Genomic DNA, 27,318 nt, shown 5'->3' on the forward strand with positions numbered 1-27,318 from the left:
GGCTGACTGGTATTCTTTGCATGACCCCAGGAGATCAGGCCCATAGTCACCCAACACGCTGCAGGGAAGAAGGGAAGCAAACTGACATGATTCAAAGAGCAATTAGGGATGGGGGGAAAGTCATGGTCCTCTAGCTGTAGCAGCAGCACCAATGGGTATAGGAGGGGAAGTCCCAACTATCATTTTAAGATACACAATGATGACCATGCCCCATGTATCATGTACAAAGATTTGTGGGACCCAAGGACAGATGCTGCCAGATCCACACTAAATTCAATTGTTCCCCCACACCAGGGATAGCCTTTGTAGTCAACTTGCACACCACCAGGGTCTGGAAAAGGAAAAAATCAACTCAAAGCCAGCTACCAGGTGGCCTAGGTAACTGGCAACATGAGCCAGAGCAGGTCCTTTAGTTGGCCCTCTTCTTTACCTGTGCTAAGATTGACAGGAGCCCTAGGCTGTGGTACTTGATACTTCAGTGCCAGCGCTATCTTACTTTTCAAGAAGATAACCAGAAACTGACAGGTAACTGACTGTACCTCAATAAAAAAAAAAAAAAAAAAAAAGATAGCTAGCTGCGTCTTCCCCTCATGCAGGACCTGGTACAGTTTGTATTGACATCTGGCGCATTACCCTGAAAAACTTACTTGCCAAACACAAAGGCATAAGGGATACTAGATGTTCCTGTGGGTAAGCAGCATTTCATTAGTTTTTCTGCCCCTGTGTCTATGTGGCAATGTGATTAGGAAAATTGATCAGAAGTACGGTCACTTGTGGCCTCACAGGGACTCCTCACCTCTTTAGGCTTCCATTTCACATGTCTGAGCTGGCTTGAATTGTGACTATGACTCTAGGGAACTGGGGAGTCCTCTTCCCTTCCTCCCAATCAAGACTCATGCAAAACACTGGCAAAGGAGCCAAGTTTACATGTCTAAATTTTATTATCTCCAAATCACAATGCCAATCACATAGGTGCACCCTTTAAAACAGTAACAAACAACAATACACATGGAGAAATTCCTGCAACACAACACAGCAGACCAACAGAGACAAATGTCACAGTGTCTTAAGGTCTGGGAATCTGGGCACACTGCCCACTGGCTTGAGGAGACATCTTCAGGTTTAAGGCAAAGGGAACAGCCTACACAAAAGGCACAACCACCAGCTACCCCTGGAAGAATCTCTTAGTTATTTCCTCCTTGGGGGGTTATAGTTTGAGTGCCTCTCTCCCTTCCCCACCCCACACCTGTGACTCAGAGTGGTTAAGCCAGCTGCTGAAGAGAAGAAACAGAATTAGTGACATGACTCGGGGAGAGACACAACTGCCACCTTCTCCCTCAGGTTTTATAGGACAGGGACAGTGGCCAAGTCACCCCTGGCAGATTCAAGTGCTGCAGTAACAGGAATCTCTTCCGCAGAGGCAGCAGGGGAGTGGTTCAGTGCCACAGACAGGGAGGAAAGGAGGGAGGAGCCCTTGCCCTGAAAGTGACTGTCTTCCTTAGGCTTTAAGCCCAGGGGTGGTATCTTCTGTTTGCAAGGACAGAAGTAAAACTTAGGGAAAATAAGGTAGTAACATCTAGAACACTTATAGCCGGAAAGACATGGAGAAGAGCAATTGCAAAGGACAGGGAAGAGCGCTTACTGGGTTTGCCTCTAGAGAGATGCATTGGTCCACAGCAACTGGAAAAGGGGGTGTGGCAGATGGGATAGAAAGAAGAGCAGAGCCCTCAAACGCCACTTACCTCAAAGACTGAGCCCTGAGGACTGTGTGAATACACACCCCTGAGGTGCAAAGGCTCTCACTCCACCCTCCCTTTCTCACTAAAGCATCTGGTTTGCCATCTCTCCCCACTGTTGAGACTCTGCCTTCAGTACAGAACTGAAGCCTACCAGAGTACAGAGACAGATGGAGGCTCAGAATCCTAAAAAATGCAGTCAAGAAGGGCTCCTACCGCATTCATTGAGCTTTTCTCCACAATGGGACACTGTGCAGACACCAATGTTTCCACAGGGTTAGAAGAGTTAAGAGAGTCCAAGTATACAATAATAAAGGCCAACCAAAAATGAAAGGTCAGCTCTTTGTAGACTTAGTGGGGGAAGACTGGCTGGTAAGTTCTCAATTATTTGGGATGCAGGGAAGAACCAAAAGAGAACTCAGAGGAGCTAGCAAACCAGAGAATGATCTTGTTTCATTTAAAGGCAGAGAGAGAGAAAAAGAGAGAAAGAGGAAAACTAAAAGGATATCAATTTAACAATAGCAAGCCAGGCTTTAAAAACAAACATCTTAGAAAACAAAACAAACAGGGAGGAGCTCCCCTGGGAGCAGAAGACGCTTGAAGTTCCCAGGAGGAAGTGAAGAAGAGTGAAAGATGTGGGCTCCTAGATGGAGACCCGGGAGCCCAGACTGTCCAGATCTCTGCTCCTCTGAGCACAGCCAACTCAAGTAAACACTGGAAATGGGAGGAAGTCCACTGGTTTCTCCCTTTCTCCAACAGAGCCTGTCCTCAGAGGAAGGTGGGGGTCCCCCTCACTCAGCTGCTTGCTGGCAGGAGCCACCCTGGATCTTTGAAGCCCTCTTGGTAGTGACAGCTGTGGTATTCTCTTCTCTTCTGGGTTCTCACCTCTGCTGTCCTGACAAGGGTGGGAAAAAAGGGAAGAGCCACCAAAGTGTTAGTGGACCTTTTGGGCATTTACGACTTAGTTTCAAAAAGCTACATTTCTAAAGAACGTATCTTAAAGTAATATCCCTAAAACAAAACAACACAACAAACCCCCCATGGTCTCTCCCCTCCATAACCTTTAGAACTGGCTCTGCTGTAACACCTCAAATTTAGATTTCCCTTTTCCTTAATAAAGAATGCCCTCCTGCATTTTTTCCTTGCAGCTTCCCAAATGAAATGTTGCCAAATTAAATAATGGTTTCTACTCAATCTTGTTCTATCCACTCACAAAACAAAGAAACAGGCAAATTTTGGGATTCCTCTAAGCAACCCCTAACCCCGAGATATCCCATGCTTACAACTTAAAGCATTAATTAGGTGACTGTTTGTTAAGCAAGTAAGCATGAATATTAGTTTTAAAATGTTCTAAGAGTCATAGTAACTTGTATACTTACTTTTATATGATGCTAGATTTTAAATATTCAGAAATTCATATTAACTGGAACCCCTGCTTACAACCTGAAATAATAAAGTTGGAATTTATTATCAGGTCATTACTAAGAAAGAAAGAAAGAAAGAAAGAAAGAAAGAAAGAAAGAAAGAAAGAAAGAACCCCTTTCCATAGAAACACACTCAGAAAAGGAGGATAATCCGAAGAGAAGGAAGGTCCACTTACGTAGAATGTGCCCTAAACAAGGGAAGCTCTCATACCTCAGGTGGTGGAGGCTTGATGGTGACTGGCTGGGGAGTCCTCCGGGGTGGGGAGGGCTTTGGCTGCACCTGCTGCTGGGCGGGGTTATAGTAGGTCACTCCTCCATATACCTGTGATGGGGCCTGGGACCCCAAAAAGCAAGAAGGAAAAAAAAGCAATTAATTCATCCAAACTGTGATGAACAGGAAATATTATTCAGGTACCAAAGTAAGAGTATAGGAAATTTTTAATTTTTAAAATCTTTAAGCTGCCCTCCTTTAAAATAAAGTGATCACTCATTTCTGCCTTAATATGTCCTAACATGCTTCCCACTTCTTCAAAGTACTGCCCAATTTTCTCTAATTCCTACCATCAGCTGACAAATGGAAGAGACTGAGCTCAGTGGTGACACTCCAGATACCAGATGGTGTCAACCTGTTGGGAATTAAACAGTACAGGGCGGGGAAGGGCTGGTAAGGAGAATACAGCTCCTTTATGCAGTTGAACAAACAGTAGACATGGCCACCTAAGACATACCAAAATACCTGAATGAAACACCATTAAAGAAACAGAAGAGAATAAACACATGATGGGCATTACATAAGCTGCACTTCCAGCTCCTGACCACCAAGAGGCGTCCTGGCACCACATGCAAATCAACAGCATTGAAATGTTTTCTCAAATTCCTTAAGGATTCTCCCTATACTACATTCCTGTCTGATTTTTTAAAGGTTGTGTACCTAGGCAAATCTCACTAGCCATCTCACCTGCGTGTTAGGATACAGATGAGGAGGTGGTGGAGGAGGCAGTGCCCCTGGAGCATAAGGGTAACTGGGATTACCAAAGTTCATGACGCCTGGAGCAGAAAAGTAAGTCGGAGCAAGCAACTGCTGAGGTGGTGGCTGTCCTGGAGACATGGATACTGGTGGGGGATAGAGGCCTGGATTAGGCAGAGGCGCCGGTGTCTGGTGGGGATGTAAACCTGGACAGGGAGAAGAAAACAAAATTGAAACAGAAGATAATACCATTTCCACAGGATGGCCTGGCTGGACTGCTCAGCACAAACAGGCTCAGGATGAAGTCCTCAGGATGGACCCAAGAGGAGTTTGTTGCCCAAGCAGCCAAAGTGGCCAACCTCACAAGCAAGCAGCGCAGAGCTCAGGAGGATGGGGTTTGTGAAGCTCCCAACACACATCCTCATGTACTGGAAGCATACAAGCAGAGGTGCAAAGCTTACCTGGGTGGGGAAGGTGCATTTCTGGCTGCACAATCATGCCCTGAGGAGGCAGTGGGGCAGGGCTGTCACCATGGGTATAGATTGGTCCCTGGAACTGCACTGTAAGATATCACATTGGGACTCTCATAAACCCTCACTCTTCACATCACACAGACAAGTCTTCTTGTCTCCCAAACCCTTGAAAAGATGTTCTCAATTTTCCATGTGAAGAAAACAGCAACCAGAGAATGTTTGTTAATCACTGTAAGAGGTGAGACGGGGAATTCAGGAGGCAGGAGGCTGGTCTCTTAGTTCACTTCGCCTGCCAAGAAAGGTACCCCAAAATAAGAATAAACTCACATGGATCATAGTAATGTCCCTCCATGATACTGATGTGTACAGGAGGGGCAGGGGGCTCTGGCACAGGTCTTTGCCGTTGAGATGAATAGCGTTTGGCTCGCCCACCCTGGACACCCTGAAATAAAGAAAGATGTCTGAACAAGAAGACTTCCAAAGGGCTGACTCTCATCAAGTTCCACCCTCCTTTAGGCACTGCAAAGCACTTACTTGGTAATGACAGTGTTCAAAAAATGTGCAAAATGAATTGAAAAACCAATGAAAAGCATCAAGATCTAAACCGAGATAGTACCCTACATTTCTGAAGACCCAAGTTAAAAGAAACATAGGAAACATGGGAAAACTGATTCAGTTTAAACAGTGAGCAAGCTGTGACATGCAACCCCCTACATCTACCCTTTTCCCCCTTCTGTACCATTTCTTCCATCCGGTTAAACTGAGGTGGAGGTCCTGCTCCCATGTGCATGTGGTTGGGCATACCTGAAATATACCAAAAAAGTCACCGCTGCAGAGCAGACAGATATGAATGGGACTAAAGATACCATCAAGAAAATGACAGGCTGAAGAATCCAACACAGGGAATAGCTTTCTTCTTTTAAACTAACAAAATTCCTTTTAAACTATCTCTGCTTCCTATCAACACTAGCATTTGGAAATTCACCCCCACTGCCTACCACCTTGATATAGCAATAAAGCCTTTGAACATTAAAAAAATTACTTCAGTGAGAAAATTGCAAGTTCAAAACCTCCCCATTAAATACTTCCCTGTACAGAATTCCTGGGAGGTTATCATTAGTACATTAGATTATCAAACACATTGAAAAATCTCAGCCCTAAAGTTTCGGAGCAACAACTGGACAGGGGAGGATGTTCTAAATCTACCTGATCATTCCTGCCACAGAGGTCTGGGCTAGGAAGTATGGGAAGAGATTCCCCTCTGGCTGAAGGAACGTTCAGGACAAAAAAGGAATGTTCTAGAGACTATCTTCCAGTGATAAGGCACTGGCAGGAGAGTGAACTCCTCTATCCAAAGATCAACTCCAGGTCCAGTTTAGACTATCTTCGTTTTTGGTGTTCAAAAATCATGCACACCAGAGAAGGATGCTGAAATTCCCAGTCCAAATGAGGAATTCCAATCTTTAAGTTCGAATTAGATGTCAAAAACTAAGGAAAAGGTCCTTTGATCTCTCTGATTGGAAGAAGAAAAAATGAATGAGCAAGAAGGGTGGGAGATAGGTCCTAGTCTCCAGCACTGTGCTGTCCAACATGATACCCACTAGCCACATGTGGCTATTTAAATTTCAATTAATTAAAAGTTCAGTTTCTCAGTCACTCTGTCCACATTACAAGTATTCAAAAGCACCACCATTACAGAAAGTTCTACTGGGCATCTTGGCTCTAGAAGATTGAGGAAATTTGAGAGGCTTTCCTTTAAAAGAGATTAGAAGATACTCATCCAAATTCAAATGCAGCTTTTGCCTTCAAACATTTAACCATTAGCTCAAATAATAAGAACACTGCTTTCTTCTACTTTTTCCACAGAGAGTGGTAAAGGATTCTGCACTCAGGAGCTCAATATTGATGACTGACCAGTTAATAGTAAGCAAAGTAGTGGGGTAGTCTTGCATAATAGATAAAATGGCTCTAGAATCTTTGGATGAATATATCTATGAATCCACCTGTTTCTTGTAGTTAATGAAAATAAAGATATCATCAGACACCACAACCCTGAGACTTAAGTCCCATGCCCCTAAATCCAATGATGCAAAGAGAATAAAGCTAGTCACTAACCCTAAGGTACCTACCCCGAAGCTCACGTGACTGCAGGAATGAAGGCTGCCCTGGGCTCCAATTCTGTTCTGCTATATTTAGTTGTGCCACATCTTGTTCAAGTCCACCTGTAGTAGAATCCACCGGGGCCTCCCAGTTCCCAGTCTTAGCAGGTGGAGGAGGGGTAGTTTCTGGGACTGGAGGTGCTGAGGTCAGCCCTTCAGGTGGAGGAGGCACCTCCTCTGCAACCTTGACTGCATCTCCAGCTTTGATTCTGGTTCTTCTTGCCCGGGAGTAGGATTTCTTCTCAACAGGCCTGTCAGGGGCCGGTGGTGCAGCGTCAGGAGTAGGATTTGCTATCTCCGGAGCCGCCTCTTCCTTCTCAGGACTGCCAAGCACTTGAGCATCTGCTTCTGGAGATGGATCCCTGACAGGAGTCTGCTCCAGGCGCCGGGACCGGTAACTAGTCTCATGTTTAACAGTCTCACCAGACCGGCAAGCATGCTGTCCACCAGCTTCCACAGATCTAAAACCAGCACGACCTTCCTTGAAGCCCCCAGATCGAGAGTAATTCCTGGGAACAGACATGCGGCCAGTACCTGCAGCATTCCTGTTGATAAATGTCCTTGGTGGTAGGGTGCCCCCAGGACCCTGGTGGCGATGGGACTTATTTGGCCGCTCACCAATCCAGTTTGGATCTCTCTGTGGAGGACTTCCAAACCTGAACAAATGGAGAATGGAGAAATAACAAGTAGCGCCACTAGAGATATAAACTGAGGGTCACAGAAACTTCCAATATTCCTCATCCATTCAATTATGAGCTAGAATGGCATTTTAAAAAGCAGAGTTTTTTTTCCTGCAAATACCAACAGTGTAGGCTCCCAAATTTCCTCACCTGGGTTTCCGGATTCTTCGGGGTTTGATGTCATCAGGATTGTGAGCTGAGCGGATGTCATAGCCATAAAGAGCAATGAGCTCCTGGCGGGACTTGGGAGCCTGCTCATCTTCCCGAAACTTGTCATGCTCCCAGCGACCCTCATCCTTCCATAGCTTTCGCTGACGTCCCTTGGGTCTGGTTAAAACCAGGGAAAAGTGTCTTAGGTTGGCAGACTCTGCCAAATAGATGTTCATGAAATAAACAGGGCTGGGCAGGGAAACAGCAGGAACGCAGGTAGTCTCTCCATCTTCCTAGACAGGTTATACAAAACGGGCCTTCCAAAAGCAAGAGGGCATCACAGCACCCTAGGGCCCGTGGGCTCAAATTTAACAGGAACAAAAATGAGGAAAGACTTCACTTCAAACTACTTGGCACTCTGGAAACACTTCTCTCCTCTAAGGCCACCTGTGTAAGTATTTCATATCCCCAGAGGCCTTGAGCCTCAGAGTACTTAGGAAGGCAGTGGAAGTGTGGGTCTGGATCCCAGCTCCTCCACTAAGAATTACTAAATGTGCTAAGTCTTACTCTGCTCGTTTGTACAAGAGGGATAATCATAATATTTACCTTAAAATGTTGTGAATGGTAAATGAGACAATACAGGTGAAGCATTTAGCAAAGTGCCTGGCACAGCGAAAGCACTAAATACATACTAACATAACTAACATACTGCATAGCAGTAGCAAGTGGCTGTTACCTGACTTCCTCCTCCTGAGTCTGCCCTCGAAGATCATGCTCAAAAAAGAGCCCTTTCCGGGGTATGTATGCTGGGTTCTTCCGATCTTCATCATCATCCAAATGCTTAGGGCCCTTTTTATCGACTTTGTTCTCCACAGGCTCTGTGCTTTCCTGTTGGACAGAAAAAGGGCTCCTTATTTACTCCAAGGTTAAGAGCCTCTATTCCAGAACCCAAATGGAGGCCTCTGGTGGGTACTAACCTGTCCATCCCCACTTTGCCTCTCTCCAGTCACAGTGCCTTTGCTGTCAGGCTTTTCTTCTCCCTTCTCTTCTTTTGCTGAAGAATTAGCAGCATCATTGGCTTCTGATTTCAGCTCCACTTTGGAGTTTTCCTCTTCACTGTACTCCCCTTCATCACCCTGAAAAAAGTTTCCCTGTCAGCCATGGAGGTAAGATCTGAACAGTGCATTTTTAAATTTTCCGTTCTTTAGGAAAACATCTAACAAATTTTACTACAATGTAAGAATTAAAAGTAAATGTATCAGGAGAAGATGGCGGAGTAGAAGGACGCTCGCAGGTCACCCTCTCCCACAGATACACCAAGACCCACAACTACAGACCCACTCAGCCAACCAGAGCACCTGTGGAACTCCGACAGAACATCGCCCTCTTCAAAAGATAAAGACGCCAAAAATCTGGTAGGAGAAAAGGAAAAAAGAAAGAACAAAAGGCAAAGCAGTGCAGGACGGGTCCCGCGGGGAGGGAGCGGCAAAGGAGGACTGGCGCTCGCTCGCTGGGTCTCCCCTCTCCAACTGAGAGGCCAGCGGGACTGAGGGGGAGCCTCCGAGGCTCGGATCTGTACAGAGCAGCCCTTGACTAACAGAACTAAGTTAAATGGGCACAGAGCGTCCCCCCGACACCCAGCCTGAGACGCGGGCCGGCAGCCGCGAGCAGGGCCAGGCTGCACAAGCCGGGCGGAGGACGGAAGTGGCCTGCACGGAGGCAGCCCCGGGGAACGCAAGGGGCTGCGCGCCGTGGCTGTGGGTGCACAGGGCAGAACAACCTGGGCCCTCCATAAAACAGCAAGGTTGATGTGCTCTCGGGGGAACGGTGCACACCCCCATCTCTGAAAACCCGCGGAAAGTTTTCGGGGGAAGAGAGGCGGGGCTCAGGCACAGCCGCCATATCCTCCGCGCTGAGCACTCAGGCGGGGGCGGGGGCGGGGGCGGGGGCGGGGGCGGGGGCGAAACCTGCATCCGCACCGAAGGGCTTAGCAGCCTCAAAGGCCAGACTGAGACTGGCCTGCAGCCCGGGGCAGATAGGATCCTTCCATCCTGGTCCCTCAGAGAACTTGCTCCACAAAGACAAACAAGGAGCTGGGTTTTGGCTCGGAGCAGGGACAGGGCTGTCCCTCGGTCTTCCCCGAGCCCACCCGCGGAGCGCCGACCAGGGCGGAGCGCGCAGCCGCACAGAGCAGCGGAGCTACCGGCTGCGGCGCAGGTAGAGCGAGAGCGGCCCCCCCCGCCTTCGGGGCAGGAACACAGCCCCTGACCGAGGTGCTGGGAGGGGGCACGACCCGCCCTCCTACCCGGCCAGTCTGCAACATCTGACTGCGGCATCCGGAGGGGCAGCGACCCACCCGCCCACAGCAGAGACCTGCACCTGACCCAGTGTTAGGAGGAGGCGCGATCTGCTTGCCGACAGGTGCTGGGAGCAGCAAAGAAGAGGGCGCCAACAGAGGGCCTCTGAAAACAGCAAGCTGAGCTTCCAAAACAGGATGAAGACAGAAAGACTTCATATTAAAAGCACACAGACTCCAGGAGAACACCGACAACCCCCCCCCCTTTTTTTAATCTGTTTTTACCTGTTCTATTTTCTATTACTCTCTTAATCTTTACTTCTTAATTCATTTCTATTTCTCTTGGGTTTTGATGTCCTGCTATTGATTAGACACAGGTTTCAAATACATCTATTCATCTCCCCCCCTCCTTTTTTTGTAAAGGTTTCAAAAGGACGTCTCAACCCGATTAATACTCTGCTTCAAGTCACTCTTCTATTATTCATTATACACTGTTTTCAAACCCTCTTTCTCCCTTCTTTTAAAATTCGTTCTCTCTCATTTTTTTTTCTTTTTTTCCTAAGTTCTATTCCTAAATAGGCATCAGATAGATAAAATCCTTAAGGACCAAAATAAACAACTGATAATCCATAAACCACAGTGCCAAAGAGGTATGAGCAAGATGAAGAAGCAGAAAAACCTTTCCCAATTAAAAGAACAAGAGAAATCCCCTGAAAGAAAGATCAAAGAAATAGACATCGATAGCCTACTAGATCAAGATTTCAAAAAAGGAGTGATCGAATTGCTGAAGGAATTAAAAGAGATAGTGTTTAGAGATATAAAATATGTCAAAAATGAAATTGAAGCTATAAAGAAGAGCCAAGTAGAATGGGTAAACTCATTGACAGAGATGAGGAATGATCTAATAGCTGTGCAAAGCCGACTAGATAATGCAGAGGAACGAATTAGTGATCTAGAAGACAGGGCAATAGAAAGCACCCATTCAGAAGAACTACAAGAGAAGCAAATAAAAAATAATGAAAATAGCATAAGGGACCTATGGGATAATATAAAGCATCCCAATCTTCGCATAATAGGGGTCCCAGAAGGAGAAGAAAGATCAAAGGGGATTGAAAAGGTTTTTGAAGAAATCATGACTGAAAACTTCCCAAACTTAAAGAAGGAATCAGATATCCAAGTACAGGAAGCTCAGAGGGTCCCAAACAGGAAGAACTCAAATAGACCCACACCAAGACGTATCATAATCAAGATGGCCAGAGTCAAGGATAAAGAAATGATTCTAAAGGCAGCAAGAGAAAAGCAAAGAGTAAGTTACAAGGGAACCCCCATAAGGCTCTCAGCTGATTTCTCTACACAAACACTACAGGCCAGAAGGGAGTGGCAAGATATATTCAAAGCCCTGAATGAAAAAAAGATGCAGCCTAGGATCCTTTATCCAGCAAGGCTATCCTTGAGGATAGAAGGAGAAATAAAGAGTTTCACAGACAAAAAAAAGCTGCAGGAGTTTAGCAACACTAAACCCATGCTAAAAGAAATATTGAAAGGGCTATTCTAAATAGAAAAGTAGCAGGATGCTACAGAAATGAGAAACACACAACTGGAAAGGTGATAACTCATGAATTACAAATAAAGTAAACATGAAATTATAAAAGAAGACATACAAATCACTGAGAGTGGGAGAGGGAGGCAGGGAAATATAGAATATTTTTTTCTTTCTTTTTTAAATTTTTTTAACAGTAGGATGGGTTTGAGATCATGTTACTATCAGTTTAATAAAAACGGTTATAGTAACGGGTTGATAGATTTACAAAAAAGGGTAACCACAAGCCAAAAATTTACAAAGGAGTCACAAAAATTAAATAAAATCCATGATAATACAAAGGAAAATTACCAAGCCACAAAAGGAAGAAGAAAGGAACAAAGAGGATATACCAATTCAACTGCAAAGATAAGTTCAAAACGGCAATAAACACACATCTATCATTAATTACTGTAAATGTTAATGGACTAAATGCTCCAGTCAAAAGACACAGAGTGGCAGACTGGATAATAAAGCAAGAACCTTCAATATGCTGCATACAAGAGACCCACTTTAGGGAGAAGGACACATATAGATTGAGAGTGAAAGGATGGAAAAGGATACTCCATGCAAATGGAAAAGCCAAAAAAGCAGGTGTTGCAGTACTGATATCAGACAAAATAGACTTTAAAACAAAGGCCATAAAGAAAGATAAAGAAGGACATTTTATAATGATTAAAGGAGTGATACAAGATGAGGATATTACACTCGTTAATATATATGCACCCAATATAGGAGCACCTAAGTACATACAAGAATTACTAACAGAGATAAAGGGGGATATTGATGGGAATACAATCATAGTTGGAGATGTTAGCACTGCATTAACATCACTAGACAGATCTTCCAGACAGAAAATAAACAAGGCAACAGAGAAATTAAATACTACAATAGAAAAACTAGATTTGGTGGATATTTTCAGAGCATTACACCCCCAAAAAATAGGATATACATTCTTTTCAAGTGCACATGGAACATTTTCCAGGATCGATCATGTACTTGGGCACAAAAGAAACCTCAACAATTTTAAGAAGATAGAAATTATCTCAAGCATCTTTACTGACCACAATGCCATGAAACTGGAAATCAACAACAGAGAAACAAAGGAGAAAAAAAGGAAAGCATGGAGATTAAACAATATGTTATTGAAAAAACAATGGATCAATGAGGAAATCAAAGCTGAAATTAAAAAATACCTTGAGACAAATGATAATGAAAGCACAACCACTCAAAACCTATGGGACACAGCAAAGGCAGTGCTAAGAGGGAAGTTTATAGCGATACAGGCCTTCCTCAAAAAAGAAGAACAATCTCAAATAAACAATTTAACCCACCACCTGAATGAATTAGAAAAAGAAGAACAAAAAGCCCCAAAAAGCAGCAGAAGGAAGGAAATAATAAAGATCAGAGAGGAATTAAATACAATAGAGATTAACAAGACCATAGAAAAAATCAACCAAACCAAAAGCTGGTTTTTTGAAAAAGTAAATAAAATCGACAAACCTCTGGCCAAACTCACAAAGAAGAAAAAAGAGAGAGCACAAATTAGCAAAATAAGAAAGGAAAATGGAGAAATTACAACAAACAAAATAGAAATACAGAATATCATATGAGAATATTATGAAAAACTATATGGAACCAAACTGGATAACCTAGAGGAGATGGACAAGTTTCTGGAAACGTACTGTCCACCAAAACTGAATCAAGAAGAATCTGAACACTTGAACAATCCGATCACTAGAAAGGAAATAGAAATAGCAATTAAAAACCTCCCTACAAATAAAAGTCCAGAACCGGACGGCTTCACTGGGGAATTCTACCAAACATACAAAGAAGAACTCATACCAGTCCTTCTCAAACTCTTCCAGACGATTGAAAAGGAGGGAATACTCCCAAACTCATTCTATGAAGCCACCATCACCCTGATACCAAAACCAGGCAAAGACACTACAAAAAAAGAGAATTATAGGCCAATATCACTGATGAACATAAGACGCCAAAATCCTCACCAAAATTTTAGCAAATAGAATCCAACAACACATAAAAAAGATTATACATCATGACCAAGTGGGGTTCATCCCAGGGACACAAGGCTGGTTCAACATACGCAAATCAATCAGTGTAATACATCACATCAACAAGAGAAAGGACAAAAACCACATGATCATCTCAATCGATGCAGAAAAAGCATTTGATAAAATTCAACACCCATTTATGATAAAAACTCTCGCCAAAGTGGGTATAGAGGGAACATATCTCAACATAATAAAAGCTATATATGACAAACCTACAGCCAGCATAGTACTCAACAGTGAAAAACTCAAAAGCTTCCCACTAAAATCTGGGACAAGACAAGGATGCCCACTATCACCACTCCTATTCAACATAGTCCTGGAAGTCCTAGCCACAGCAGTCAGGCAAGAGAAAGAAGTAAAAGGGATCCAAATTGGAAAAGAAGAGGTAAAAGTGTCATTATATGCTGATGACATGTTACTATATATAGAAAACCCTAAAAGGTCCACACAAAAGCTACTAGAGCTGATTGAAGAATTCAGCAAGGTAGCAGGTTACAAAATTAACGTTCAAAAATCAGTTGCATTTCTTTACACTAACGATAAATCAACAGAAGAAGAAAGTAAAGAAACAATCCCCTTTAAAATAACACCCAAAGTAATAAAATATCTGGGAATAAATCTAACCAAGGAGGTGAAAGAATTATACACAGAAAAATATAAACCATTGATGAAGGAAATTAAAGAAGACTTTAAAAAATGGAAAGATATTCCATGCTCTTGGATTGGAAGAATCAATATTGTTAAAATGGTCACACTGCCCAAGGCAATCTACAGATTTAATGCAATCCCTATACAATTACTCAGGACATATTTCACAGAACTAGAAAAAATCATAATAAAATTCATATGGAACCATCAAAGACCTAGAATTGCCAAAGCATTACTGAAGAGAAAGAAAGAGGCTGGAGGAATAACTCTCCCAGACTTCAGACAATACTATAGAGCTACAGTCATCAAGACAGCATGGTATTGGTACCAAAACAGACATATAGACCAATGGAACAGAATAGAGAGCCCAGAAATGAACCCACAAACTTTTGGTCAACTCATCTTTGACAAAGGAGGCAAGAATATACATTGGAATAAAGACAGTCTCTTCAGCAAATGGTGTTGGGAAAACTGGACAGCAGCATGTAAAACAATGAAGCTAGAACACTCCCTTACACCATATACAAAAATCAACTCAAAATGGATTAAAGACTTAAACATAAGACAAGATACAATAAACTTCCTAGAGGAAAACATAGGCAAAACATTATCTGACATACATTTAAAAAATTTTCTCCTAGAAGAAATAAAAGCAAGAATAAACAAATGGGACCTAATGAAACTTACAAGCTTCTGCACAGCAAAGGAAACCAGAAATAAAACAAGAAGAAAACCTACGGAATGGGAGAAAATTTTTGCAAGTGAAACCGACAAAGGCTTGATCTCCAGAATATATAAGCAGCTCATACGACTCAGTAAGAAAAAAATAAACAACCCAATCCAAAAATGGGCAGAAGACCTAAACAAGCAATTCTCCAAGGAAGACATACAAATGATCAAAAAGCACATGAAAAAATGCTCAATATCACTAATTATCAGAGAAATGCAAATCAAAACTACAATGAGGTATCACCTCACACCAGTCAGAATGGCCGTCATTCAAAAATCCACAAATGACAAATGCTGGAGAGGCTGTGGAGAAAGGGGAACCCTCCTACACTGCTGGTGGGAATGCAGTTTGGTGCAGCCACTATGGAAAACAGTGTGGAGATTCCTCAAAAGACTAGGAATAGACTTACCATATGACCCAGGAATCCCACTCCTGGGCTTGTATCCAGAAGGAAATCTACTTCAGGATGACACCTGCACCCCAATGTTCATAGCAGCACTATTTACAATAGCCAAAACATGGAAACAGCCTAAATGTCCATCAACAGGTGACTGGATAAAGAAGAGGTGGTATATTTATACAATGGAATACTACTCAGCCATAAAAACCGACAACATAATGCCATTTGCAGCAACATGGATGCTCCTGGAGAATGTCATTCTAAGTGAAGTAAGCCAGAAAGAGAAAGAAAAATACCATATGAGATCGCTCATATGTGGAATCTAAAAAACAAAAACAAAAACAAACAAACAAAAACAAAGCGTAAATAAAGGACAGAAATAGACTCACAGACAGAGAATACAGACTTGTGGTTACCAGGGGGGTGGAGGGTGGGAAGGGATAGACTGGGATTTCAAAACTGTAGAATAGACTACACTATATAGCACAGGAAAATATACACAAAATGTTATGATAACTCACAGAGAAAAAAATGTGACAATGAGTGTGTATATGTCCATGAATAACTGAAAAATTGTGCTGAACACTGGAATTTGACACAACATTGTAAAATGATTATAAATCAATAAAAAATGTTAAATGACGGCAAAAAAAAAAAGTAAATGTATCAACATTCTTACTGAAGTTTCTACAGAACAGAAGCATTGTTAAAATAATAAAAAGCACATTTAAAAATATATATACATACATACATGTGCTATAATAGATCCCTGTGGGTTTTCCAGGAAGATATGCAAGGAACTGTTAACAACGGCAGCCTCTTTCACTAAACTTATCATGATGATCATTTCATGATGTTAAGTCAAATCATCATGCTGTACACCTTAAACTTATACAGTGCTGCATGTCAATTATATCTCAATAAAACTGGAAGGGGGAGAAAAACACAGTGGCAGCCTCTAGGGAAGGAGCCCAGGGGATATGGATGGGAGGCCTTTAAGTGTCTAGTATACAGAAGGAGCTTTATCTTCGTCAATAATTTTTCTCTCTCTCTCAATGAATTGTCTCTTAAACATGCAGGGCCTAATAACTACACTCTAACTCAAGTTGTGAATACTCTCATTTCAAAATGGCCTAGAGCAGACATTCCCACCCTTTTAAACTATGTGAACTCCCTTTTAGGATTTAAAATTTTCATGGATCCCCATGAGACTATAGCTCAGTATAGTATCCACTGACTGAGAAAACATGTAATGACAAACAACTGCTAGACATTCAATAATACTTTAAAATACATTCACATTATTAATACATATTCAAAAATAGTGGTACATAAAGGTGGGAGGTGTAGATTAGTCTATAGATAATGAGAGTAGAGCTAGTGAATTTGCAAATCCTTATAACTCACTCCATGATTTCTTGAAGCACTATTACCCTCAAGTTGGAAAATAGTGGCTTACATTTTGATGTCTATGATATGAATACTAATTTTCTGCAGCATGAGTCCCTTAGCCCACAACTCTGTTCAGAATGACAATCATAAAATTTTGAGTTGGAAAACTTTAGAAAAACTTGTACAACCATCACACCTTAAAAATGAAAAAAATTAAAGCCCAAGTGCTCTCTCCTCTCCACCTTCTTGCCTGTCTTACCAAATCAAGATTAGATAATCCAATCAACTATATTTCAATTTTAAAAAGATTGGATGATTGGGGGAAACTCGGTGAAGAGTACACAGGACCTCTTTGTACTCCTTTTTAAACTTACTGTGAATCTGTAATTATTTCAAAATAAAGCAATAATGAAAAATTTTGGAAAAAAAAAAAAAGACTGGATAATCCCAACATACAGTGTTGGGTCTCCCCAAAAAAAGAAGGATCCTTAGGCCATCCTCTAAACAGGGGCCACTAGAAAAGACTGGGCAGAAATCAACTACACTTCAATTAAAAAATAAAAAAGGGTTAGGCAATAGCGGTGTGGCTAGTTCTAGGCAGGGAAAAGGAGCAGCTAAGGCTCATGTTAAGGGGACTGGCATTAGACTAAAGTTACTCTCATATCCTTGTCCTCCAAAGGCTGGGACCTAAGGAGGCAGAGCTATAGACTAGGGAAGTACATTTAGAGACCTGTAAGGACACAAAGTAATGAGTTCAAGGGAGGGTAGGGTGGTCTAGTCCCCACTACTGGGTTAACATGTCACAGTACCAGTATACCTCTGCCACCTGGTAGGTACGTGTACATTGGTCTCTTATTCTCCTATTGGGTCTGACCCTCAACCTGAACCAGACCGTCTCCTAACTCCAGACCCAGGAAGGCCTCAGGAATCTGGTCAAAGAGACTCACTGTGAGATTCCTGATGAAGCAAGCCCTCAAGCTCTAAGTTTCTGACCTTTTTTTGAAATACGGTTGAGTCTGCCTGATTGATCCAAACAAGGCAATTAATAATTCCCCTTCCCCTTAACTTCCTACTCAGCATCAGGATATTTCAGCCTGTAAGTGTTTTGGGTTAGGATTCCTAGAAAGGTGATACTGTTATAAAACCCACAGAACTGAGGAGGATTGCCTGACCATGCCCACACTATGAGAACCAAGCCTTTACTTACAGCTTTTTAACAACCAAGTACCCTTGATTCTTCCCATTTTCCATGAATCACAGTAAGTTTTCTCTCCTCTTGAGTCGGGGATAGGTGGGTGTTAATCATTTAGTTCTTTCCTTGGTCCTATGTTCCCTACAGGTTTTGTAGCAGAAATTGCAAGAATCTTGCTTGGTGTATAAGTGACCTTAATTCATTACTCCCCCTACCCCCTCCACTGACTGAATTCAAACATCTTAAAATAGTACCAGCACGATTAATGACAACTTTGTTTTATGCTCTATCCTCTCTAGTCTGTGGTGGAATGTCAAATGAGGCAACTCTTTTATTCCAAATGAGAATCTAATTTTGTTTCCAGGGCAGGACAGAAAGATACAAATAGCACAGTGCTGAGGAGACTCCAAATCAGAGTCAAAGTCTGGTCTCACTGAAGCCAAGGTGCTAACCTAGGGTCAAGCCCCTTTGGCTATGGGCTGACATCAAAACCCTTTTTCAGGGACAAACTCTCCTAGTGCTGACTCTCTCATTCAGTGAACACTTTTCCCAACTCTAAAGCCTAGCTCTCCTCTGAAGCAACTGCGCTCCTGGCAGAATTCTCATGCAGAGGCTTTAGCTCATTTTTCCACTCCCCACATATTGCAGAGTAGGAGGTAAAATTTGTATCTTCCTCATTCTCAGTGTCTCTAACTCTGCCACCACATTTTAAACTCCTGCTCCTCTGAGGCTCCTATCACCTAGCTATACAGGTATCCCCTGCTTTTTGAAAGTTCACTTTTATGAAAGACCTACATTAGTACCTGTTTTCATAAACTGAAAGAAATTTTAAGAGAATTTTTGTTGTAAGAAAAAAGGCAAAAGTGAAAATAGCACTCAATGTTTGTTTTGCAGTGAGCTGTCATCCAGGTAGCTCCGCACCCCAAGCAGAGAGCGGCACAGCCAAGCTCCTTCCCTGGGAGCTACACTCAGCCTCTCACCGTTAAGGTGCCACAGCTCTGAACCATGACTGTGAGCATCTGTGCTTTATCTCAATTTATTTTGTGCATCCCTTAGCAAGATGTGTCCTAAGGTCATTGCTTCTTTGCTTTACGCCATTTCAGCTTACGAAAGGTCTCACAGGGACACTCAAGGCGGAAACCTGTACCTCTGTGCCTCTGCCTGGGCCCCACCCTGTCACTGACTTAAAGACTTTGGCAGTGAGTTCACAGTCTTCACCTCCACTTCAGTCATCCACTTCCACATACACAATCCAGACCAGTCTCACCTGGAACTGCTATACATTTTGTTAAAGTAAACCTGATCCACTTTAAAAAAATCTTAAATTTAAATGCCCCAGACTTTGATCAAAACTGCCACATGCAAAAGAATGAAGTTAGACTCTTATGTTACCCCTTACACAAAAATTAACTCAAAATGGACCAAAGACCTAAAATATAAGAACTATGAAACTCTTAGAAGAAAACATGACTTTTGATTTGGCATAAATTCAGCAAAAGCTTCTTAGATATGACACCAAACACACAAGCAACAAAAGAAGAAACAGATATACTGGACTTTATCAAAATTGAAACTTTACATGATCAAGAAAGTGAAAAGACTACCCAAAGAATGGGAAAAAATATTTGCAAATCATGTCTCTGGTAAGAAACTTACATCTAGAATATATAAAGAACTCTTACAGCTCAATAATAAAAAGACAATCCAATAAAAAAACAGACAAGGTATCTGAATAGCCACTTCTCCTAGGAAGATACACAAACAGCCAATAAGCACAAGAAAAATGCTCAAGATTATTCATTAGTCATTAGAAAAATACAAATCAAAATGAGGTATCATTTCACACTGATTAGGATGGCTACAATAAAAAAATCAAGACAATAGTAAGTGTTGTTGAGTATGCAGAGAAATTGGTATCCCCATACATTACTGCTGAGAATGTAAAATGGTGCAGCTGCTTTGGAAAACAGTTTGGCAATTCCTCAAACGATTAAACAGAGTTACCATATGACTCACAACTCCTACACAATTCCTACATACATACCCAAAAGAAATGAAAACATACATCCACACAAAAACTTGTACACTAGGGTTTACAGCAGCATTATTCACAGTAACAAAAAAATAGAAACCCAATGTTCATTGTTGGACGAATGGATAAATAAAATGTGGTATAATCATACAATGCAGTATCATTCAGCCATAACAAGGAATGAAGTACTGATGCAAGCTACAGCTTGGATGAAAACCTTGGAAACATTATGCTAAGTGAAAGAAGCCAGTCATATTACATTATGTTATCATATATATGATTCCGTTCATACAGATGGCCAGAATGGAGAAATCTCTAGAACAGAAAGATTTGTGGCTGCTTAAGGCTGGAGGGAATGAGGATGGGAACTGCAGAGGGTGGATAACAACTAAAGGCTGCAGGATTTCATTCTGAGGTGACGAAAATGTTCTGAAATTGACTGCGGCAATAGTCACACATATTTGTATATACTAAAAACAAAAGAATTGTTTACCTTAAATGGGTAAGTTGTGGAGGTGGGTATAGCTCAGTGGTAGAATGCAGTGCTTAGCACTTAAACCTGGGTTTAAAACCAGGTACTTCCATTAAAAAAAGAAAAAGAAGAAGAAATAAACCTAATTACCCCCCCATTTTTTTTAAGTATTAATAAATAAATAAATGGGTAAATTGAACGGCACATAAATTATATCTCAATAAAGCTGTTTTTAAAAATAATCCTGCCTGTTATTCCTGATTTCCCCAGTTATTCCCTTACCCTCTCATCTCCAACTTCTTAAGACATCCACTCCCTTGACCTTTCCACATTCTCCCTACCAATCAGTCCTTTTCCACACTCACTTCCCTCTCTCCCTAGACTCTATGGCCCACTCATTTCAATCACTACTAGCAACTCCCTCAAGCCCCCTACTCCCATGGGCCCAGGACTAGATTAACCAAAAGGTCTGCTTTTTCTAGGCCTACAATGAGACTACTGATTATCACTACAGGGAGTTAAAAAAAAAAATCATACAACTTCACACATCAGTGTCACCTCCAATCTCAACTACCCAAACTATCTTTAGTCTCAGAACTCCTGCACTGTCCCGCCACCAACAACCATTCTTGATGTCCTTCCTTCTATTTCACAAGGAAAACAAAACAAAGAATGGAATACTAGCTTCCTCCTCATACACCTTTCCTTCCCACCTCTCTATAATTCTAATGAAGATGTTTTCCTTGTCTGGTTCCTATTTCTTCTCACATACTCAGTCAAGGACACCAGTACACTTATTACCTCTCTCTCCCTTTTCTTTCCTTTTCTACTCATTTCTTCAATTTTTAGCCATACTTGAGTCTCCAACTTTAAAAAATAATTCCAAACCTTCTCTTGACCTCATAGACTTCTTTCCAGCTATCCTCTCTCTAGCCTCCCCTCCATAGTCAAATTTGTTTAAAACATTTTCTTGGAGGGTTCTGGGAAAACGGCAGCAGCATAGTTTTTGATCTTTTCAAATATATACATGAAATGGGAGCTTCTGACAGCAAAATCAAAGCCCTCTGGACAACATTCACAACAAAACTAGGTTACAAGGTATCCCCCAGGCCTCAAAATATAAACACGTACGAACAAAATATCAATAGCCACAAGATCTCCATCAGATTGGTATCAGTGCTGGAGAAAGCAGAGAGGAGTCAACGGACATGAAAGTAGGAGAACCCTGAACTAGTCAACAGTATTCAATAGAACGCAAAACTGAACACAACAGCTGAAATCAGAAGGGGCTTTACTCTCTACAACATGTGAGCTTAAAAGGGTCCTGCAGTGAAAAGGTCTGAAAGGGCTACAGCAGTCTAACCTCTCTGAAATCCTGAAACCAATCTGGCTGCCAAGGTTCCTTTTAAGAACAGGGTCCCATACTGAAGATAAACCTGTTGAGAACAGAATCAAATTGAGCAGAAGAGGGACAAAAGAAATGAAGGAAAAGAGAAGGTCCAAACCAAGTTAGAGAAGGGAACAAAAGCAAGAAATCTCAGAAAGTAAAAAAAAAAAAAAAAAGAAATCTCAGAAAGTAAGTTACCACATTTTTTAACACTACTACAGGGCAACAACAGAAGAGGGAGCTCTTTTATGAAAAAGCTACTCTGAGCCATACTACCTTTGAAAATCAGGAAAAGTAATTTTACATAAAAATCAACAAAAGAAAAATATAGAGGCCAAACCCCATACAAACTTACTATGAGAAAAAAAAGTAGAAAAGCATTCCTATAATGAAAGCATGCCAGAAAGACATGTGTATATCATATCAAAATTATAACTTCTATTTCAAAATAAGTAAAAAAGATAGTAAGAATATTACATAAGGCATGGAAGAACATCATTCAGAATTAGAAAAATTCAAAAATGAAATGAAAGAACTGAGGAAGGCATTAGAAATGTTTAAAAAATCATTTCAAATACAAAGTCTAAAACTAGAAGGAACACAAGAGTGAATAAGAAACACAATAATGCCTTATGAGAAATAAAAAGTGAAAAAGAAGAAAATATTTAAAGATCAAAGGAAGTGAACAAACAGATAAAAAGGATTAGAGAGAAAGGGTGAAGTACCGAAGACAGGAAAAGAATATTTGGACAGAAGTTTCACAACACACTGTATGGCACATCTCATACCTGTGAGCACTGACCTAGAATGATGAACTCTAAGACAAATTCTAATAGAATTATTGGGCCTTAAAAAACATATATACTAGGAATATCTAGACAAAAACAGCAAGGACTTGTAAGGGAAAGAAAATCAGGTGGGCGGAGGGTAATAGCTCAGTGATAGAGCGCCTGCTTAGCATGCATGAGGTCCTGGGTTCAAATCCCCAGTACCTCCACTAAAAAAAAAGAGAGAGAGAAAGAAAGAGAATTAGGTGATCATCATTCAGTTTTGTGCAAGACAAAAGCTTTGGCTCACACTGGTATCTTCCAGATCCATGGAAAGACAATTCACAAGAAATACAAAGGACAGAGAGAGCATGCTGAGTTGAACCATTAGCGAGCAACCTTCAAAATCTTTTCAAAAAGACATACTGTAAAGAAAAGAGAGGGATGAAAAACTAACCTGTGGACTAACATATAGATCAAATTTTAAGTAATAGGCAAGACTAAATGTCTAGGTAAATACAGTTAGTAACCAAGAAGTAATGCAAGCAAGTAACAGATTACTATGAAAGGCAAGATATCAAGTCTTCTCCAATCTAGACCAGTGCTGTTCAATAGGACTTTCTGGGATGATGGAAATGTTTTTATCTACACCCATGTGGCTACTCAGTACTTAAAACGTGGCTACTGCAACTGAGGAATTGAATTTTTAAGTTTAATTAGTTTAAATCGCCACATTTGGCTGATGACTACCACAGTTGACAAAGCAGAACTACACCCCTCTCTTAAATTTCATACAATACATACTAGATACTGCCACTTCAAAGTCCCACATGTTCCTCAATCTCAAATCATCCAAAACAACCTAACACTGTCCTTTCTGAAATCTCCTCCTCCTGTGGTCCCTTTCTTAGTGAATAACACCATTCAGCAACCTAGGCATCCCTTTGACTCCTTTTTAATTCAGGCTCCACTTTCAGTCAATTAAGAAGTTCTGTTAGTATCACCTAAATATCTCTTAAATCTGTCTATGTCTTGCCAGTCCCTCTGCCAGGTATGTCCCTTCTTCAGGGCACCACCATGTTCCTTGGACTATCCTAACAACCTCTTAACAGCTCTGTCTTCAGTCTTGCCTTATCCACCGTTCATCCTCTACACTCAAGTCTCCAATAGCCTTTCCTTCCTTGCTATTAGGGTAACATCCAAACTCATTTATATACTGTATGGGAAACTGCTATAAATTCAGTCATCAAATCCCACTGAACACTCCATACTGCCTGACAGTCTTCCTAATGTTTCCATTCTCCAGTGACTGCTGCAAACATTCCTCACTCCAAAACCTCTTACCTCCCTTATACTCTTTGTAGATAACTTTACCACTGACTTCAGAGAAAATAAACCATCTCATCACCACATTCTGTCAATTCCATAGCCTAAACAATTTTCAGCACTGTCCACTTCTATTTTCACTGCCACCACTCCACGCCACTTCCTAGACTTCCCCAATAGCTTTAACTAGTTTTTCTGTCTCTAATGTTGCTTCCATCAGATCAATTCTCCCCATTGCACACGAAGTAACTGTTATAAAAATGATAAAAATTCTCAAATATTACTGTGTATAAGCATCATGTGGGATCTTGTCAACATATAAATGTCTGCGTTTTCCCTCCCTCTGCAAGATCCTGTTTCAGTAGGATTTGTTGATGTAGGTGTTGCTTGGATCTGACAAACACTGCTTTAAAATTTAAGCCTAACCTGTATCACATTCTTGTTTAAAACCCTGTTACACTTTTTTACTTCCTTATAATAAAATCCAAATACTTTTTAACCTGGCTTATAAAGTACTTTAAGATTTGGACTGAGATTCATCACTTACCACTAGTCATACTAGACTTTTCATATCCTCCAACTCACAATGCAGTACATCCCTTCCAGTTTTTCTTCCCAGACTGTTCCCTCTGCTTAGAAAACTCTGACTAATTCCTACTCATCCTTCAGGTCTCTATTTGAACATTCGACCCTCCAAGCATTTCCAAAGACTCTAAACCCAGTTAGCTTCCCCTGTTATGTGCTCCTAAAGCACCCTATGCTTCCAATACCATGACACTTACCAAACATTATTATAATTACCTACTTAACTGTCTATATTTTCCCCCTCTGATCTGGAATGTAAATTCCATGAAGGCAGAACCATATCTGTCTTTTACTCCAGTACAACTCCTGGCACTGGGAACAAGTAAGCCCCTGCATTCTCTGGCCTGGTCCCTGCTCACTAATTTGCCTTTATTTCTGGTATCCATCCTGTCCCAACAATGTTCCAGTCACACCAAACTACTTTCAAATTTCCAAATATTCAATCATCTCTCCTGTCTCCCCTGGGCTTTTGCAGCTGTTGTTCCCTCTGTCTAGAACATGCTTTCCCTGGTTAACTCCAATTTATTCTTCCCTGACTAAGATGGATTTAGTACCCGGCCATTAACACCCTACTTAACCCTATTCCCTAGCAGTTGTCCGTCCCTAAGCCCTATGATTGCCTCAATGTTTGTCTGACTTCCTTACTAATTCCCCTCCAGGGCTTAATGGAAAGTCTAATACGTAGTAAAACAGTTCTCTAAAAACTTATATAATGAACCTTTGATCCACAACCCAGATCCTCCTGTATATAACTCCATGACCAAAATGCAGAACTCAGGGCTCTATTCAACAACCCAAGGAAACAAAGAGCCATTCTGATAGCATCTCTAGTAGTTTATCCAATCAAAACAAGCAAGCTCACAAATTTTGGCTTAGGGAAACTTTCTGCTAAAGACAGATAACCTCTATAAACTGAGGGATGTTTCTGACACAAACACTCAGAATCCTACTCTTTTGCGGTCTTCAGATAAACTCAGAAAAAATATCCAACTGGCTGGCTTCACTACCCAGGCATCATAAAGTGGCCTATCAAACATCCTGTGAAGAGCTTCAGGATGTTCTCATTCTATTATTTAGAACCTTATTTTCTTCAGACAGGGTGAAAAACTACTAATAACAGTGTAACACACATGCCCTGAAGAGGCTTATACAATGCTTCCCTTGTTATAACTTAACAAGACCTTCCTTTTATAATAAGTTTTCAGAAGCATAAACAAAGACTGCACAAGAGTTACAAGTAGGTCATGGTACTTTTGAATCACAGGTGTGTACAGATTTTAAAATACACTTTGCAACCTATATCATAGAAAAAAGAACCTATCACTCACTTCTGAGTCTTCTGCACTTTCATAATCCGAGAGAACAGCTGAAAGAAAACAGAAACATGTGAAAAAAAAAAAAAGCAACAGAAATTATAATTACATCTCCTGACTGCTTGTGGTGGGTCAAGCTAAAACTCTCATTTAATTCTGACATTAACCTATGAGGTAGATAAAATTATAGTCCCCATATACACATGGAAAACAGATTGAAAGCGCATGCTCTTAAGCACTATGCTACAAAGAGCCACTCTGTGGCACCCTCCCCTAAATCCTTAACAGTCTGAGAGGATGTCAATTGCTGGAAATAAGTGACCTGAGTTTATGGACAAAAAACTGTCATGACGCTACTCACCATCGCCCTCGATACCATCTTCACTCTCCTGAAGGAAAAGAGAAGACATGGATTAGTTCTGTGATTTGCAGAGGGTAGACAGCTCAAGACTGAACACAAAATGGTTGGAAAGGGAGCCAAGGAAAGGTGTATCTTTAAGGTGGCAACCGAGGGAGATCCTGTCTCTTCACCTCCCACCCCAATTTCTGAATAAACATCCGCTTTCCATGCGCAGCAGCTCCGCCCTCCCTCAGAAATCCCCAACCCCACCTCTTCCCTAGGGGCTCCAGATGCAAACCGCACTGGGATAGCTCTCCTTTTCTGGAACACATCACCCCCAGCATCTACCATCGACTCCCAGCTTGGCATCCTCGCCTACGCCCCGCCCCCCAGCCCGGCCCGGCCCGCCCCGCCCGCGCGCACTCACACACTCCGACTCCTCAGCGCTCTTGACCCCCCCGCTCTCCACCCGCCGCAGATGAAGGGCCCCGGCTCGGCCTCCGCGCTGGGACGGCAGAGAGCCGCTGCCGCCGCCTCCAGCGCTACCGCTGAAGCTCCCGCCGCCCCGGGCCTGGGAACCGCCGCTGTCCGAGCCGGAAGCACCAGATTCTTCGTCCTCGGTGTCCTGCGAAGCGCGCTGCCGCCGCCGGTCCGCCATCTTACGGAAAACGGCCGCGGCGGGCCAGTTCCTGACGTACCGCGCCCATCGCAGGGGCTGCCGGGAGCCGAGAGCTAGTCCCAGCATGCTTCACTTGCGGCGCTTGTCGCCCGCTTTTATAGGGGGCGGGGTTGGCGGCCAGGCCGGCGGCCTGCGGGACGTTGACGGGCGGTGGGATTGCGTAAACCGGTGACGTGAGGAGGCGTGGCGCGGCCCCTGACTTCCCCTGGGTAGGGCCGGGGGCGAGGGGAGCTTCACTAGGGCAACTGCTGCGGCTCGTCGCCCGGCCATCTTGGGCTCTCCAAGTGGATAGCGTTGACCTGTTACAGCTTCACCGCGGCACTGGAGCTGTTTCACGGTTTTCTTTTTCCATTTCTCGTTTCTACCTACGTTTGAAGCATATCGTTTTACCGCATTCGTTTGCTTGGTAAAACCGCCAATCCAGGTAAACCTTTGAAGCCGTTGTCCTGCATCAGGTTTGTCACACCAGCCCATCTTAAGCTAAAGGGCAGAGGAGAAACCAGCTGTCTGTAGGGA

General features: G+C 42.2%; 1 protein-coding gene across 2 annotated transcripts; it reads right to left on the minus strand.

The window, feature by feature from the left end:
- Window positions 1-1,040: 1,040 nt before the first annotated feature.
- CASC3 (CASC3 exon junction complex subunit) lies at window positions 1,041-26,869 on the minus strand. Of its 2 annotated transcripts, none has more exons than XM_074342878.1 (14): window positions 26,551-26,869; window positions 26,145-26,172; window positions 25,799-25,836; window positions 8,567-8,725; window positions 8,326-8,477; window positions 7,590-7,766; window positions 6,730-7,415; window positions 5,340-5,404; window positions 4,928-5,042; window positions 4,589-4,687; window positions 4,119-4,333; window positions 3,372-3,494; window positions 3,116-3,179; window positions 1,041-2,626 (listed from the first exon to the last, which is right to left on the minus strand). In XM_074342878.1, exons 1-13 carry the CDS (start codon window positions 26,866-26,868, stop codon window positions 3,156-3,158), a joined length of 2,199 nt encoding a protein of 732 aa, XP_074198979.1. In that variant the 5' UTR covers window position 26,869; the 3' UTR covers window positions 1,041-2,626; window positions 3,116-3,155. The 2 variants fall into 2 exon arrangements, with proteins under 2 accessions (XP_074198979.1, XP_074198978.1); XM_074342877.1 differs by having other exon boundaries at window positions 1,041-2,631; window positions 26,551-26,868.
- Window positions 26,870-27,318: the final 449 nt, after the last annotated feature.

Source organism: Camelus bactrianus, chromosome 16, assembly GCF_048773025.1.
Source record: "Camelus bactrianus isolate YW-2024 breed Bactrian camel chromosome 16, ASM4877302v1, whole genome shotgun sequence".
Taxonomy (NCBI): Eukaryota; Metazoa; Chordata; class Mammalia; order Artiodactyla; family Camelidae; genus Camelus; species Camelus bactrianus.